At 39.1% G+C, this 17,973-nt stretch overlaps 1 protein-coding gene across 3 annotated transcripts; it reads right to left on the bottom strand.

The window, feature by feature from the left end:
- Window positions 1-1,980: 1,980 nt before the first annotated feature.
- clmna (calmin a) lies at window positions 1,981-17,475 on the bottom strand. 3 transcript variants are annotated; one of them, XM_039607741.1, is made up of 11 exons: window positions 16,021-17,475; window positions 15,832-15,915; window positions 15,662-15,754; window positions 13,224-13,420; window positions 12,574-12,767; window positions 10,952-11,034; window positions 8,713-10,857; window positions 8,105-8,286; window positions 7,331-7,415; window positions 7,189-7,241; window positions 1,981-6,448 (listed from the first exon to the last, which is right to left on the bottom strand). In XM_039607741.1, exons 1-11 carry the CDS (start codon window positions 16,198-16,200, stop codon window positions 6,331-6,333), a joined length of 3,414 nt encoding a protein of 1,137 aa, XP_039463675.1. In that variant the 5' UTR covers window positions 16,201-17,475; the 3' UTR covers window positions 1,981-6,330. The 3 variants fall into 3 exon arrangements, with proteins under 3 accessions (XP_039463675.1, XP_039463674.1, XP_039463676.1); XM_039607740.1 differs by having other exon boundaries at window positions 7,331-7,418; window positions 16,021-17,474; XM_039607742.1 differs by having other exon boundaries at window positions 7,331-7,418; window positions 8,719-10,857; window positions 16,021-17,474.
- Between the last annotated feature and the right edge of the window lie 498 nt (window positions 17,476-17,973).

The raw sequence follows: 17,973 nt of genomic DNA, 5'->3' as shown, positions 1-17,973 counted from the left end.
CATTGTCGCAAACCCAACAGGAAGTCCGCCATTTGCAAGTGAAGGTGACATTTTGGCTCTAATTTTGCAATTTCCATGCCTCGAACTTTTTCAAACTCCTCCTTGGGATTTGGTCGTATAAGCTTCATATTTGGTCAGTGTCAACTACACACCTGGGCCATGTTAAATTGTGGAGCTTTTGAGTTTTCGGGATACGGTGAAGCGGTGGCGCCACGGCGAATTTCGATGACTCGCCATGAAAATCTTATTGCCTCTCATTCTGTCATACATGGTCCGATGTGGACCAAAGAGCACACATATGATAAGGCTCCACCCCTGAACATATTTTAACTGCCATATTTGACATCAGGGACAGCGCCACCTAGTGGGAACAGGAAATGTCATGTTTTACACTTTGGTGTACAGTATTGTTATGGGTGACATCTGCAGCCTCAAATTTGTCCAGGAAAGCCTTAAGGAGTTGGTCTTGGGTTATAGTGAAAACTGTGAGTTTTCGCGAAAGGGTGTGACCCCAGCAGCATGGCGAACATTGATGTTTCGCCATGAAGAAACAAATTAGTGTAACTCAATGAAATCCAGTCTGATCAGTACCAGACTTTACAGGCATGATGTCAGACCTGCCCTGAACAGATTGATATGCCCATTGTCAGGAGTACGCAGAGCGCCACCTAGTGGCAACAGGAAATGTCATGTCTTTCACTTTGTTGTACTGATTTTCACAGGTTCATCATGGCCACCTCAAAAGCGGTGAATATTAACATGAGTCCCTCATGATGCTTCAGTGCGAAAATTGTGACTTTAAACTGAACGGCGCACCCTGGTGGCAACGCAGTTCACCATGAAAGATGAAGTGGCTTTTGAGGGGCTTGGAAAGTTTAAAATGTCTTGAAATTTGGCGCACACCTCCAATGTGATGAGCGCTTTCTTGTTATTTTACCATTTTTATTGAATAGCGCAAAATGGCTCCAGAGCGCCCCCTACAAAATTTCAAAACAACAGCCCCTGCTCTGTGTTTTATGTATGAGTCTGAAACCTGGTAAGCTTATGGGTGATTTCAAGATGTACAAAAAAGTCTCTTGGAGCAATATCCCAAATCCAACAGGAAGTCAGCTATTTTGAAATTAATGTGTAATTTTGGCGACATTTTCACCTCTTTTCAGGCACCGTTCTTTGACGAACTTTGAAGAAGAATGGGCAAGGATTTCAGTCTGTAGATGTGCAAAGCTGGTAGAGACATACCCTACCTAAAAGACTGGCAGCTGTAATTGCAGCAAAAGGTGGTTCTACAAAGTATTGACTCAGGGGGCTGAATAATTACGCACACCCCACTTTTCAGTTATTTATTTGTAAAAAATATTTGGAATCATGTATGATTTTCGTTCCACTTCTCACGTGTACACCACTTTGTATTGGTCTTTCACATGGAATTCCAATAAAATTGATTCATGTTTGTGGCTGTAATGTGACAAAATGTAGAAAAGTTCAAGGGGGCCGAATACTTTTGCAAGCCACTGTATACACACACGGATTCAGATCCATTAAAATCACTAATGAATCATTTTTTAGATTTGACGATGATCACATTTGCACTCAGCTGGAATGAATGGCTGTTTTGGGGTGGCTGTAGATCAGGGTAGAGCAAGTCTTCTACTATTTGAAAGGTTGGTGGTGGTTGATTCCTGGCTGCTCCATCTGCATGCCAAATATCATGGGGTAAGATACTAACCTCAAGTTGCTCTCTGGTGCGATTATGAATGTGTGTGAATATTAGATCACTTCTGCGTTGAAAGAGTGCTTGTATGAATCGGTGAAGCAGGCATGTCGTATAGAGCACTTTGATTCTCCGGGAGAAGAGAACAGTGCTATATAAGAATCAGTCCATTTACCATTCGTTATGTCAAAGCAGGACTTGTGTTTGTGTATTTTTCAAATAGTCAGTAATTAGGTTTGTTCTGATGGCAAAGATGACAGAACAACAGATGTTTGTTATCCTTTTGTCATATTGCTTCATTACAGACATTGTTCAAAAATAACAAAGATATTTCAGCGCATTCTTTTTCAATAGCAGGCTTGGACAGGCTAAAGCATAGCTTAAACACATAAAACATGTCTTTATCATAAATGTTTTAATAAATCCATTGATCCATGTTATGAGGCATAAAATATTACAAATTCATATTCTGCCTAATATTATACAACATGGAGACGGGGTGACGCTTTACTACACAAGATATATGTGACTTTATGCGTGTTTAAAAACAAGACTCCATTATTGGGCCTGTGGTGAGTTGTGTCATTTCTGTTTGCACTTCCAACACTATCTTTGGCAGTTTGTGTTCCTTCTTAAAAGTGCAAAAGACTCAAAATTCTTCCTTCATAGTGCTGGTATGGAAGCTCAGTATTCCAAAATTTTGACATATATTGTCCTACAATTTTTCAAAGTGCCATCAAAAATCCACCTATAAAAAATAAAACTAAAAAAAAACATTTTTGGTTAAAATTTAGTTCATATACCCTTCAAGGACACCTTCTCCTTGAACCAGATTCGAAGAACTTTTTGATAACACCCTCATAAAATCTTCATCAGGTTTAGATGGCTTTACATTTTGCATTCATTTATCCATAGTATGTTCTTTTGTGTACAAATCAAGTCTACTGTACAGTTATGATCAACCACAAAAATATAATAATGCATTTGTAAGCACATATGCAACAAAATATCAAGGCCACAGCTGAATAAAAATATGAATGTGATATTTTAAGAAATGTGCCATTTTCTGATTAAAGATGTTATTACTAGTAATAGTCATAATTTTCTAATATACAATGAAGTTTGGATTTAAAGAACAAAGCTGCATCTCTACATGGGAAAATGTGAAAAGAAAAAGCCTTATGAGAGATGAAAATATGCCTTGATTTTACAAACACACTTTCATTTTTATAATTATTTATAATTTGGCAAATTACAAGTTCATTTTCATCACACAACGCCATTTCAATAGAGAAGAATTCATTAGAAAAAAATTAAATTACAACTAAAAATTAAAATGACAACTTAACTATAAATATTATTAACTCAAAACCTTGTTTATTAAGGTCATCATGTCTATGATGCAAATCAGCATAATGCTGTTATGGAGCTTGACACCTGACTAAAGGTTTCTAATAATATGTGACAAGGTCTATATAGCAGTGGTGGACAAAAAGTCACATTAATGTAGCAGGGCCTGCTTGGGTTCAAGTGACATTTTTCTCACTGGACAGTGAGTGCACGAGTTCATGAGGACATCTCCAAGCCTGTCAAGTTTTTCTGATTGCATGGACTCATCTGTGGAGATGTACATTACAATGCACTAACTGTGGATGTGCCCCAGGCAGGACAGGCTACAGCAACACAATTAATGTATGGCGACTATGTGTTTTAATGTAATAATTTAATGATTTTTAAATAGTATCTAATGTTTTGATACATTAGACATCTGAAATGCATAAAGCCTTAAAAACAAATGTCTGATAAGTGTATTTAAAAATGCATTGTACCATATACCTACATAGATGTTGTTACAGTTTTACTTGCACAACTGCAGCTTTATTCTTAAGCCTTTATAAATAGGACTTATTTGTACAAAACAAAAAAGCCTTTATTTTTCTATTAAAACTTTTATTCTATAACCCCCTTTTCGTAAAAGTTGATACATTTATTTTAATATTAATTAATATGAGTGCACTGAAATTTCAAGAATAAAGTTGCAGGATCTTTTACAGTCATGTAAAAGTCAAAGATACTGTGTGTGTTTGAAATGTAGCTTTTTTTGGTTCCTGTGCAAAATGTGTTTAAAAACAGAATGCAATGATTTGCAAATCTCATAAACCCATATTTTATTCACAATTTAAAAAAACTGAAAAAATAATAAATGTTTAAACTTGGGATTATTTAAGAAAATTATTAGGTCATCTTGAATTTGATGGCAGCTTGTATAAACACTATGAGCATCTGGGAAGAAGGCTTAACTAAAACTGAGTTGATAATAAAGTTTCCCTCATCTCAGGGTTAACAAACTCAAAGTCATATCTATACTCTCCATCTTTCTAAGTCCTTGACAATAATGCTGTCAGGCTGTCAGCCAGTTTCCTGAAAACATTTACTGTGTGTTGCACACTGGAAATATTATCAGCTGTCACAGTGACGAAAAACGTGTCACATCTGGATCTTGGAGCTGATGTAAATATTTGCGCGAACACTAGGTGGGGCTGAGATGACTTTAAGTGTCATGGTTCCTGGAGTCAGTGTTTTCAGTTTGTTGTTCTTTTTCCTCAGTTAATTTTTTTAAATCTATTTTTTTGTGTTATTGTAATTATGTTTGGATTATGTCCTGAAGTTTCTGGGTTTTTGTTTATAATTTAATAAACACGTTTCAATTAATGTCTATCTTTTATTATCATTCTGGTTTTGGTGATTTGGTTTATACTTATTCTTCCTAGCCTTCCCTGTTCCCTCAGTGCAGGTGTTTTCATGACTTCCTGTCTGATTTTGCCAGTCAGTTGTCTCAGTTTTCTTCAGTTCATGTTTTATTGTCCATGCTCCCACGTTCTGTTTTTTCTCTTTTGTCTCCTACTTTTGCAATTCTGCCTTGAGCCCAGCTTTGTCTCCTTGACATCCAGGAGTAAACATCCTTTTGAGTTTACCCTTTTGTCTCCAGGGTCCTGCATATCGGGTCCAAGCCCTGCCTGCCGCACAACATATCACGACATTGACACTCAAACTGAACTCCATATATTTTAGAGTTGTTCTTAAACATGGACTATCTGCAGGTTCTGAGCATTTACATTGTGTTCACAGACTGAGATGAAGTCATTATTATTATGAATTATGTCAAACAACATTTTGGTATCTGAATTTCAGAGTCTGAGCCTTGACACATTTTACACTGAAAAGCAGCTAAATTAGTGTCGAGTCAACCTGGAACCTTAATTGCTGAGATCATAGGCTCTGCAAAAGATCAGCAAACCGTGTCAGAGTCCACTTATCCAAAACAGATCATGGATTCAGATCTGACATTTTTATCTTCGCTTTTTTCACCTACATTTTGTCGTTCTTAGGTTAGAAGTGAATAATTAAATTTAGATATCAAATCAAATTAGGATTCTAGCTTCATCTAAAAAAATAGTTGGGTGCATGATGCCAGCAGGCGTTATAAAAACTATACCGCCACTGCTACCCCAGAATCTTCTAACAGATGTACCTATGTATTAATTTAAAAATCCTTCGTTACCTCGTTCGCGTGTTCACGAAATTGGATGTCGACCTGACAGGGTGATGACAATACCCATCAGCCTTTAATGGCTTAGCAGTAAAAATGCTATATTTTATTATCAAACTTATCTGTGATGATGACAAAGTGGCCCACACTGATTAATAGTACTCTTTTTCCCTTCTGTTCATATTCTGTGGTGAATAATAGTATCAGAGCTCCATTAATGATGGTTTTCTTTCCCTGGCCATGCATGCGCATATCTCAGGGTGACCACATTCAGAGTTGATTGACCTAACTCCAATCAGCTGTTCCAGAACAAGAAACTCTGAATTGCCCATCTCTGTTATTTTTCAACATGCTTCCTGGAACATGGCCCAGCAGTTGGACTTTTAGGAGTGGAATATTGGCCCATTCTTGTCTTACATGGGATTGTAGCTGCTCAACGGTCCTTGGTCATCTTTGGATGAGAGCATCCATCCAAAGGATAATGTCTTTGGCTAGTTTCTCTTAAATGTATATAGACCTTGTAGCATTGATTGTGTCTTTCCAGATGTGCCAGCTGCTAGTTCCATAGCCACTAATGCAGCCCCATACCATCAAAGATGCTGGTTTTTGAACTGAGTGCTGATAACAAGCTCCTCTTCATTCCAAGAAGAATTTCAAATTGGTTTGTCTGATCACAGAATTCTGTTAAGGTTTTTTTCTTACATTTTACACAGTGTCCAATCTTTTTCAGAATCGGGTTTGGTTATTTTTATCCTTAAATTTGTAACTTTATTTTCATAAAAGCATGATCTTTTTCTAAAAAGACTGCAATGTTTTTCCTCCCCCAGTGACCTTTACACTCTCACATAGACTGATTCAAGCCACACTAGAAGCCAAAAACCAAAACATAGAAAACCAGCTCTTGTAAGTTTGAAATTATACATGTTTTAAATATCTTCATTAAAATGTGGCAGTTGGCTGTGTGAGCATGTGCATGTTAAAAAACTTAAAGTTTTTTATTTTTCCTCATAGCTCAGAGAAGCTGTGCTTGTGCATGTGTGTGTGTGTGTGTGTGTGTGTGTGTGTGTGTTCAGCGGTTCAGCAGCATGTTGGGCAGTGTCTTCAGGTCGATCTGAGGCAACACCCAGAAACAGTAGAGCAGTAACCATAGCAGCAGCAGCACACGTAGCTCCCAGTTCTCCCTCCACCTACACACACACAGACAAGTGTAACTTTACTTTCTCTTTGCACAGGTTTGAGCTCATTTGATTCTCCTTTGAACAGTTTTTAAATTGGTGGTTGAGCTGCACTCTTCAGCTATTTCACACACTTGTGCTCTTCATAACATTTTCAGTATTGCAGCACATTCTCTTTATATGAACTCAAGCAGCTGTTTTCATTACAGACAATTTAACATTGAAGAAACCCACATTTGAGGCAAAGCTATGACACGGAACCAGACTGACACTACACTACAACTGTGCTGGAATTAGCTCACGCAGATGGAACAGAAATTTGAATGTGCTTTTCTGTCTGTTACAACAAAATGTCTGCTGTGTTACAAAAGTCCAGTAACAAATCACATTTTTCTGACAGCAACAGATTTCAGCATTTACCATGTTGTCATTTTTTGTAATATGTACTACAAAAACAAGTTGCATGGAGCAGCTACATTGTGATTTCATTCAAAGAAAGTCTGTGTAGTCTTCACAGGTACATCCAAATGTAGGTTCTCCTGCTAATCTGTAAGATGCAGAGAAATGAAGACGTCCGTCCTTCCTGTGCCACGTATTAATCTAACTTAAGTGCTGTTTGCTCACAATAACATAATTAGAAGTTACCTCAAGTCAGCAGCTACTGTTATAAACCTAGCAACATGGTGAACCTACATCACAGTTAAAGGCTCGAGTGTTACAAACAACTAAATCAGGGAAGGAAATGCTCTTACCAAAAATCAGAGTCATCGCCGTCAGCTTTTGTAGTTACAGCTCTCCGACTGTCCTGTGAAAATGCCAGTCACACACTCTCAATATACAGTGGTACTCAATGTTTTAACATCACTGTGGGAGGGAAAGGAGCATCAAACTCACCACTGACTCAGGGCAATGAGCCCCCTTTCTGTGACGGAGAACTGGTGGGATATGGCTTTCACCTTGTTTGCTGGAACCTGCACTGCTCCTGACGAAAAAAAAAATCTATCACTTTCATTCTCAACAGGAGACGGTAAAGCCTGGAAATAACAAAAACCATGACTTTTTCAAGCCTCCGGAATCACAGAATAAGTCCTGGCATGAAACACTAAGCTGCTCTAACATTCTGGCTCAAGAAACTTCAGGTTTACAGTGAAAACACTATAACAAAACAAAGAACCAGATGGAATCAAGCTCTGTTGTAATACTTAAGGGTCAGGCAGAACTGAAGAATATAAAAAAGCTTTAAACATTAAAAAAGATCCTTTATTTTTTGGTTTATTTTCTGCTATGTATTTTTTAAAAGTGAGAGTGGTCCAGCTGTAGCTGTAGCTCAGGAGGTAAAGCAGGTCATCTGCTAAACAGAAGGTTAATGGTTCGATCCCTGGCTCCCCCTAGTCTGCAGGCCAAATATCCTTGGGCAAGATAATAAGCCCAACACATTCATACTCTGATGAATGTTAGCTAGAAAATGTTTTTCTTTAATTCTGAAGCCACAGTCCTGTCTGTGTTGTACTGCCTTCCTTTAATTTCCTTCAGCCTCCTCTTTTCAGGACATTTATAGAAATGTCTAACTGAAAGGCTGGGTCAGAAGAATCCCATCATTTGCCACAACATTGCTTTCCCCCTGGGTAAAGTGTGCTTCTCAGTGTACACTAAGAATAGAAAGCCTACCTCACAGGCTCTGTGTTTTCCCTGGCAGAGACTGGCTTCTGTTGCTCAGCCTCACTGGGATCCCTCCTGTCTGTTAGAACATCAGCATCTCCTAAGGGCTTACATAGCTTCACTCCAGGCAACAAGCAATGCTGCTGGGATCCAAATACATTCTTTGTCTCTTGGGTGGCCTTTGTGATCACCTAACAGGATAAAAAGAGATATTTTAACAGAATAAAAAGTACAGAAAAAAAGTCACACTTTAACATATCATTGCTTCTGTGCTGCTCATTGTATCAGTAATGTCTCCGAGAAACTTGCCAAACAAGCTGAAGGTAGGGCTAGGTGATAAAATAATTACAGCGAAATAACTTTTCCACAATCAAAATATGAGACATGGTCAACACAAAGTCAGCAGAACTCCTTTGTTTCACATTTTGAAGGCCAGTGACAATGACGAGTTGTGTATGTTTGAACTGCTGCAGCGGCACACACCTTAAGAGCGATAGCAAGAGAAAATACACAATGACAACAGAAAATGCTCCCGAAAACTCGCAACGCAACAGCAGGACCTTGAAGCCCCAAGAAAGTGAAATAGGTTCACATTTACCTTATGTGAACACATTTACCTTTACCTCCTGTATCAAGTCCACTTCCCTGAAGTCTTCACCCAGCGGATCGAATTGTTGGTCATCTGGTAGAATGTCTGAAGGTGGTGCTGGCTGCAGAGCAGAGACACTCAAAACAGAGGGCCAGGTCTGCGCTTCAGTGTCAGGTTGCTCTGTAAACATGAGCTCTTCTTTGTCAGGGTAGAACAGATCCATGGGCTCCACAGGGTCACCAACCAGATCCTCTGTTGGAGAACCTCGATCAAAGTCTGTATAAAACAAAATGTCCATGTTTCTGGACACAGTAGCTGGTTCAGAGCGCAGCGTCCCTATCTCATCACTTGGCTCGGTGTTGAATGGATCCAGTGTACTGAGCTGCGTGTTGGCTATGTCGCTGCTACAAAAGGTGTCAGCTAATTTGCTCTCGTGTCCATCAGGTGGATCAGTAGAATTTACAGCACGCTCAGTATCCACTATATGAGTTTCAGCCTCTGTAGAAAAGTTAGTTTCTCCCTGAGAATCATCAAGAGGAGGCTCGCATTTGTCGCCATCTTCACTTATATCAATCTGACCTTGCATGTGTTCATTTGATGATAGATCGTGTTCATTTATATCATTTAAATGCTGATTTTCTAGATCCATTAATTCTCCAGAAGATGTTGGGTTAGCATTTTCAAACAGACTCTCAGCAATAATTTTATCATCTTTACTGGAGGTAGAGCTTTTTTCATCTGGGTTTGCAGTACTGTCGGCACACATGTCGGTCACCTCGCTTACAAACACCAATGGCTGGCTGAGAGTTTTATCAGCAGTACCGTGTTCTTCTTGGTTACAAGTTGTATCATCCTGTTCTTCTGGCACGCTGACAATAGAGATGGAAGGAATATTCATGCCTATGCTTGGCGCCTGGCTTGTTGTTAATACTTCCTCTGTGTCGGTAGAACAGGTGTTTTCTAAAGCTTTAGCAATCTGTACAGAATTATTTCTGTCCTGAGAGTCTGGGCAGTCTTTTAAAAGCCCTTCATTTTCTTCATCTTGTGTTTCTATAAGTACTTCATTCCTGCCCTTTAAGATTTCTGGTTCTTTTTCGTTCTCTAAAGAACCACAGCAGTCTGTTTTATGGCATTCAGTTTCCACTTCGACCTTCTCAGAGATATTTGTGTCTTGCAGAAATTCACTTTGAATGTTAGTTTCTCCTTTGTGGTTCTGTGCATTCACAGATTTCTTTACACATTTCTCATCTCTGTGAGTACCGTCTTCTATAATATTCTCTTTCACAGATTCTTCACAATAGTCGCTGGATGGCCGTTCAGTGTTGGAGCTCAGTACGTGAGGTTCAAGGAGATCTTCAGCACCAAAGTCCCTCACTTCAGCTGAAGTGAATTCAGACTCTAGCTGTGTAACCTCAGTATTGATCTGCTCTGTTTCCAAGTCCTGGTTGTTTCTTTCAAGGTTTGAATCTTCCACTTCAGCTACTTGTAGTTCCCTTTTCTTAGCATGCCCCAGGAATTTGTTCTGCATGCTCTCCAGTGAGCTCAAAGAGTAAATCCCTTCATCAACACAACACTCACTTAGTGACTGCTCATCAGGGGCTCTTTCTTCTATGGATGGGATAAATCCTTCATCAATAGCAGTTACTTCCACAGGGGTCGCACGGTACACGTCCCAAGCTGTTTCAATATCACACAAGCAACTTTGGCTCTCGCCATCCTTCTCCCCTGCCACGGCAAGCTCACTCTCCACCCAAGAGTCTGGTGAGCTGATTGCAGAGTCATCCAATACTGACTCTGTGTTTACAGACTCGGGTACTGATGAGCCGGTGGGCGAGTGAGTATAAGACAGCTGTGGGTCACCATTGTTGGTTAAGATTTCTTCCACTGGTTTTATGGGGTCATCTGTTAGGGGCGAATCTGTCAAAATGTCATCGCTGGACCACGATCGAGTTGCTGTCACCCTGAAGGAAGGTAGCATCATGCTTCTGTCTTCTGATACAGAGGAAATTAAGATTTTGGGTGGGGGTTGGGCACTGTCCTTCTGAAACATATAGGACCGCTCCCTTACTCTGCTTCGGTGAGTACCTTTACTCATGTGGTCAGAGTCGCTGTCGCGGAAGTTGAGTCGGCCCATAGAGACACTTCGTTCAATTAGCTGGCAGGGCTCCTCTGGCTGAGATGGGAACAGGAAAATGTCAGTTTCCAAATGACTGCTTAGTCAAAATACAAAATTCCAATTTGTCTACTAAGTAAGGGATCTTTCATACCTCCTCGATACCAGGGAAGTGCTCCAGAAACTGAGACACATATGTAATAATAGACTGCTCATCTGGTGCATTGACAGACACATCTGAGCAAATAAAGGAAAATTGAGAGAGAGCAAGAGTGGGAGAAAGAGAGTAACTAAATGTAAACATGCCTTATCATTATTATTATTATTATCATCATCATTATTATCATCATCATCATCATCATTATCATTATTATTACTATTATAGGATCCTATGTCTAAGATGTGGCCAAAAAACAATCCAGGGACAGGCTTGTGAAAATTAAAAAGCCGTGTCCAACTTAAATTAGGTTAGGCTCCTGTTCAACATAATCTCCTTGGGAATGTCTACACAGCTTCCAGTGCAGCTGCTCTGTTTGGAGGGTCTTGGAAGACTCTGGCCAGTTTGATGTCCGTGGTAAAATCACTATCTCTTCACTTGGGATGAAAGTTAGATTTCCAGCAGTTTTCACTAGAAGAATGCGCAATTACTAATCCTGAAAGCTGTGTGCCAGGCAGGAGACTGAGAACAGGAGCATCGAATTAACGCTTTACAGGAGCACCAAAGCATTCATTACAAGTACAAATATAATGAAACTTCCACGGACTGATCTTAAAAAGCAGCCAATTGAAGACAGCCCAGAAATGCACGAGAGGATTACCTTTAAAGGTTCTATATGTCCCCTCATAATAATGGGGAAATCTACAGGCTGTCTGACCATTACTTTATTAAATCAGTGAAGACTGTCTGAAAGGGCTACTTTGTAGTGTAACAGCATTGTTTATAAGTGGTAAAAATAAATTACACTACACTAAATTTAACAGCTTTGATTTTTTCAAATGATGGTTGATATTCCCTGTCAAATCCTTCAGTCTATCACGTGTACAACAAAAAAGATTTCTCATTCTTTGTTAACAAATAATCCATCTGAATCTCAGTGTCTGTCAAATCAAGAATTACGTTATCAGCCAAGTTAATGTAAAACATATTTATAGACTACTGGGTGTAACACTGTTTGCAAACACTTCAGATAAAAGTTTCTAGTGGCAGCAGTCTGCCTATGGAGGACAGATGGGAGTATATGGGGTGGTGTAGCATGGGAAACACACAAGAGTATAGGAAGTTACAGTTAAGCAATGTGTTGTAAACACAGTGAATGTATTTTTATATTTATAGTCCATTTGTTCTCTGGTGCTGAGTAAAATGTCTTTTCTTTCTGTTAATGGGAGTTTATGTTATGATATAACCATTGGGTCATTTTCTTCTCACAAATATAAATGTCACTGCTGTATTCCTGACCAAGTAGAATGTAAAACTTCCCCTTAAAAGCAGCATCTCTGAAGGCTATTCATTCTGACACACAACAGCAGTCAGCTATCCTCAGAGAAGCTGATTGTGACTAGATTCTGACTCTCGACCAAAGTTTTCTTACTGTTGCATTTTAATCTCAAGAAATGATTTACACATCACAAAAATATGCTGATGAGATACACTCAACTACTATTGTCACTGTTCTTGAGCTCTCTTTTATCACGACATCTGTAACATAGATGAATTACAGTTTCAGTCACTAGATTAGTGATTAGGGTGGTAAGTAAAAGTAGCTGTTGTCTTGTTACCTTCAGGTTCCAGAAGGCGCGGTATACCCAGGCTGTAGTGGGCTATTCTGAAGGCGTCCTCTAGATTTTCTCTGGAACTTCTCAATAGGGCTTTCCTCATATCTACCAAGCTGGAGTCAATGGACTTAATAACAGCCAGGAAAGCCAGACCACTGATCCAGCTTTTACTAAAGTCCTGCACTGCTACACTATATCTGTAACAAAAATAAGAAATAGTCTGTGGTGAGGGCCAGTCTGGGAACACCACCAAAAAAACCCCAAACAAACAAAAACAAAACAAAAACCACATCAGTCATCTCATGGCACTCTCCATTGAAAGCTAAAAAACCTGCAAAACCAGAAAGGGAACCCCAAACATCAGACGATGCCCTATGAGTAAGCACTTGGTGACAATGAGATGGAAGGACGTCCTTTTCACAGGACAACACCTTTAGCAGGACCAGGCTCATAGATTGGTACCCATCTGCCTCAACCAGTTGGGCAGTGAGGGTAAAAAGGCAAGAGAAAAGCAAAATATGGAGGGACCACAAAGAACTAACTGGATCAAACACAAATAGATCCAAAGAATTACTGCTTCTCCAACAGGACACAAACTATGTAATTGTATAATGTATGTAACATATATAATGGAAATGGCAGCTCCAACTCACTTGCGTGTTCGCTTCTGTACCCACTGCAGTAACTTCTTAATGGCCCTGCTGTGTTCTCGCACGGCTGTGGATGCTGACTGCCTGTCGTCCGATGGCGTGCTGCTGTAGGATGTGTCAGAGTCAGAGCTGGTGGGAATGGATGAAAGACTGGAAGAGGAGGGGAACTGGCTCCTGATGTTCCCAGTCAGTTCCTTAATCTGGGTGGCAGAAGAGAGCTGAATTACTTTACTGCTCATCTCAACCTTTAGGTATTGAATTTGACTGCATTCTTCCACTGTAGTAACATTCAGAGTAATTTGCTGACAATAAGTACACACAGTTCTCAGACAGTAAGTGTGGGATGGCTCCAGAAGAATAGGATGGACACGATCTGAAATGTAGTGTAAGGCCTGCTCTGGACCAAAATTACACTTAAAGATAAACAGTTTAAGTCCTCGTCTCTATCGACTTATTACATCCTGGTTACTAGAGATGGCACGATACCACTTTTTTATGTCCGATACCGATACCGATATCATAAATTTGGATATCTGCCGATACCGATATGAACCGATATAGTGTTTTTAATCAATAAAACTGTTTTTAATATCTTGCTGCATTTTGTATAAGTTCATCCTCAAGTTTAAATAAACAACAACACTAAAGCTATTCTGTTATACCTGTATGTAAAAAAATACACTGCAGCCAAAATATTTCATAGTTCAGCAACACTGATCAATCTAATAAACTTAAACCTACTCCATCCTCCCTATTCTGGTATTTTTAAAAGTACTTAGCAGAAATATTAAGCAACCTAACTAATAGGGTTGCAAACTCCCAGCAAAAATAAATAGGGAACCACCCCCACCCTCCACCTCATGATGCTTAATCGACGTAACCAACTTTAATTTGATGCAGGGTGAAAAAAATGCACAGAATTAAATTATTTTTCAAGAATAATTAAATAGATTCAACATCTTTCTTCTACAGAATTGCAGACTGCACAGATGGTACCTTCCCAAAGGAAAAAGTACTATAGCTTACTAGGGTATATTAGACTTAACAGTTACTATATACAGTAATGGACTTCTATATATTTTACATCAGATTAAAACTTTGGGTGTAAGATTCAGATAATTATTTATTAAAAACTAGACATTTTAAATGAGAATAAGAAAGAAAAGTATGTCTTTGTACCCCCTTTCCCCGTTCATGCCCTATCGGGCCCCTGGCTAAACTTTGCTAGATCCGCCCCTGCACAGTTACCAGCCGTCAGCTACGTGAAAAGGATCCTGGTGTAGAAAGTAATATTAAATACATTCTAACAACAGCTTATCAAGCTTAAACGTGCTGCTGTTGTTCAGCCGCTGGTTTCCTCTTTCTGGTGCAAAGTGGGCCAAAACAAAGAAGAGAGACGGACTCACGGCAGAAAAGCCGATCAGCTGATCATTAAGCAGTTTCATGAAGTAGCGGCAGGAGAGGGAGGGAGAGAGAGGCAGTCTCTCCATATATCGGTTGTTAAGCTTAACGCAGGAATGCTTTACAAATATTCAGAGATGAACTTACACACTTGCTTTACTTCTCTCTGGGATAACTTCTTCGGAGATGAAATGCTGGTTTGGTAGCCAGGGTACAAATACACACAGCCACTCTATCACATGACGCACACTGTTCCGACATGCTAAGGTTATGAGCCGAGTTACGCGGTGTCGCAAGTTTTGTGAGGTTTTTTTTTTTTTTATATTTAATGGATCGGATTACATTTTTAATTTCTCACCGATATCCGATCCAGTAATTTAGGTCAGTATCGGACCGATACCGATACGTAATATCGGATCGGTCCATCTCTACTGGTTACTATAGAAACCATGGGATGAAATGGTTACCCTTAAATGGATTGCTAAAAAATAAAACAGAGGATGTGTTTAGTGGAGAATCTGTGGAGCTTTTCACCTTTAGTTCAGTTTACCCCGTCAGAGTTACTCAGAATGAGAAAACAGCTGTGATTGAACATTTGACAACATGTTCCCCCTCTGATAGCAGCTGATTAGCTGAGTGATCATAGCTACCACGCTTTGAGGCCCATCTACTTAACAGTGATGAACAAAAGTTCCTTTGTCATAGCGCCAATGCCAAAGCGACAAACAACTTTTACTGTCAATATACTGCTGGCTTTGCTATAAAATGCCATTTTATAGGCTACACAAAGCTTAGATTACAGATTGTGTTATACAAAGATTTGCATTGGAAGTTAAAAAAAAGAAAAAGGTATAGTCTAGCCATCAGCTAACCTAGTCTAGACCTGACTCTAGAATAGAGGAAAAGACCTTTCTTTCCCTTCTAGAGAAAGGGAGTGCAAAGCTTATGAAAAATACACCATTTTGTACTAGCATCCTCTTCTTAGAGAAGTGAGGGAGGATTTTGATGAAGAAGCTTCAAGACAAAAAAAATGCAATTACCTGAAAGAAGAGAATGATGTTCCAAATGAGTCCCAAGATGATGGAGGAATTTCCATCTGCAATGTCAACTGCATCGATACTGACCAGCTTTACCTGTTGACAGAGCGTGTACACATCACAGTTCAGCATTTCATCCAGCAATTTAACCACTGACTAACGGTCATACTCACATTTCTTTCCTCAAGAAAAGACAGGACCTTGGCGATGTTATTCAGTCGGAAAATACGATGGGAGGACTTCCTGAACCCGTGAAGCTGGAAAAAAGTACAATTAAGTATCCTATAAAACAGCAACAACACTTGCCAAAGCAAGAAGTGAAAAACCAATCTAGCACTTAAAATTCTGAGTTTCAGGCTGACCAATTTACAGCCAGAGAGTTCCTCCAGCAGAGCCATGAGAATGCGCCCATCCCGGATGTCCTGAAAGAGGTCATGGACCTCTATGGGTGGGTCACACTGTGGATGAACAAACAAGAATGAGGAGAAAACAGGGCTTTCTTTAACAATAGATACAGAGAAAGGAAAAATGTCTATTACCATTTACAGTAATGATCATGCTAAATTGTTTTCCTTTTTAGGAATGACTAAAGCTGATAATTGGGAGCACAGGTGCAGATGATTGTTTCTGTTAAAGTCATAGATAATCATCCAAGCCAAAACAGTTGAGACATTCATGTGCCATGAAGTTCTGGTTTCTCCTGACAGAGATAAATGCACACACCCTTTTCCTCTCACAAACTTCATCGCCTCACCTCAACAGTTTAAGAATGAAGATCTCTCAGCTAAAGGAATAATTTAATGTCTTGGCTTTGGTTGTTGGCCACACTGACGCAGCCCCGCACACCGTTTTACATACTGCCTGCGAGCTGGTATGGAGTTCCCTCGCCACTGCTCAGTCTAACATGAAGTAAAGGTGATATTCTTTGCTGCTTTTAGCAATGACAGACTATTACATTCAAAGACTTGACAGGAACAAAAAGTTAAGTTAAAGACAGGTCTCACCCACAGAAGCATACTCGGATGACACTGTTATGTTCTTCCACATGGTCTGAGAATATCGGCATTTTGGGGAACGTGTGTGTTTGACTCTGACAAAATGTAATTTTAGTAATCCACTTTGGGAAACATGACAATGACAGATGCACCGAGTCTCGGCCAAGATTCGTACCATTGAGGATTTTACAGTGACCAAAAGTTTGAAATGAAATGTAAATGTGGCGATCATTGCATTCTTTTTTTTAATTTTTTTTTTTATTTACAGTTATAAAAACATCTCATTTTGTTGTAAATTGGTTTGTACAAACCTACTTTACATCATTACACCTACATCATTTAAATCTGAATGAAATCTGATATTTAATAAAGTAAACAGAAAATGGCAGCATAGGCTAAATTTCAAGAAGTAGAAGAGTTTAATCTAAAGTACCTGTGATAGGCATCGATAATTATTTCTGCATCTTATCAACAGAATTAACAACATGTAAACTGTAATAGACCACTGTGCTTCAAGCTGAGCAGCACAGAGCGAAAACAACATTAATACTGTCTTAAATCACTGAAATCTCTGGTTGGCAACATGCTGATGAAGGTTGGGCATTGGAAGATTTTAGAAACTGTGTAACATTTCCTGCCATCAGCTGTGCAGCAAACCATAAGAGCTTTGTGAAAAATCATCAAAGGTTCACTGCTGTACACTTTCAGCATCGATACATTCACATTAATGTTTTAAACGGATGCTTTGAGTGCAAAACCTCCCCACCAATTCAGTTCAGTCCGGTTTTATTAGTGTGAATGCCTGTAAAAGCATTCACAGTATTGTTCTTCTAATCTTTATTATTAGTGTGAATGCTTCTAAAAGCATTCACAGTATTGTTCTTCAAATCTTTATTATTATTTTCTTTTCCGTACGTTTTTCGCCGTTTATCTCCTTCAAAACCGTTCAACTTAGAAAAACCATTCAAACACCGTTAGATTCCTCTTCTTTTGGAATGGTGTGCTTCTATTTTTTTCATTTTTAACATTTATATTTTTAAAATTATTCAACTTTTTTCATCAAAAATTTCCCATGTATTTCAATGGGGAGATCCTTCAAATTCTCCTTCAACTTAGTCATTTTTCAACTCTAACTACTTCCACATACATTGACATAGAGCCACCATTCAAACTTTAAAACGAAGACAAGACAGTCAACTATTCAACCTGTATTTATCTTTTCAATATCTATTATACTTTTTCTTCAGTTCCAGTTTAAGTTTCATGATGTTTTTTCACCCGTTTCAGAGTTTATAATGGGTGTGTATGGGACGGAATGTT

The sequence above is a fragment of the Oreochromis aureus genome, unplaced genomic scaffold (assembly GCF_013358895.1).
Source record: "Oreochromis aureus strain Israel breed Guangdong unplaced genomic scaffold, ZZ_aureus HiC_scaffold_351, whole genome shotgun sequence".
Lineage (NCBI taxonomy): Eukaryota > Metazoa > Chordata > Actinopteri > Cichliformes > Cichlidae > Oreochromis > Oreochromis aureus.
This window is presented reverse-complemented; position numbering and strand designations above follow the sequence as displayed.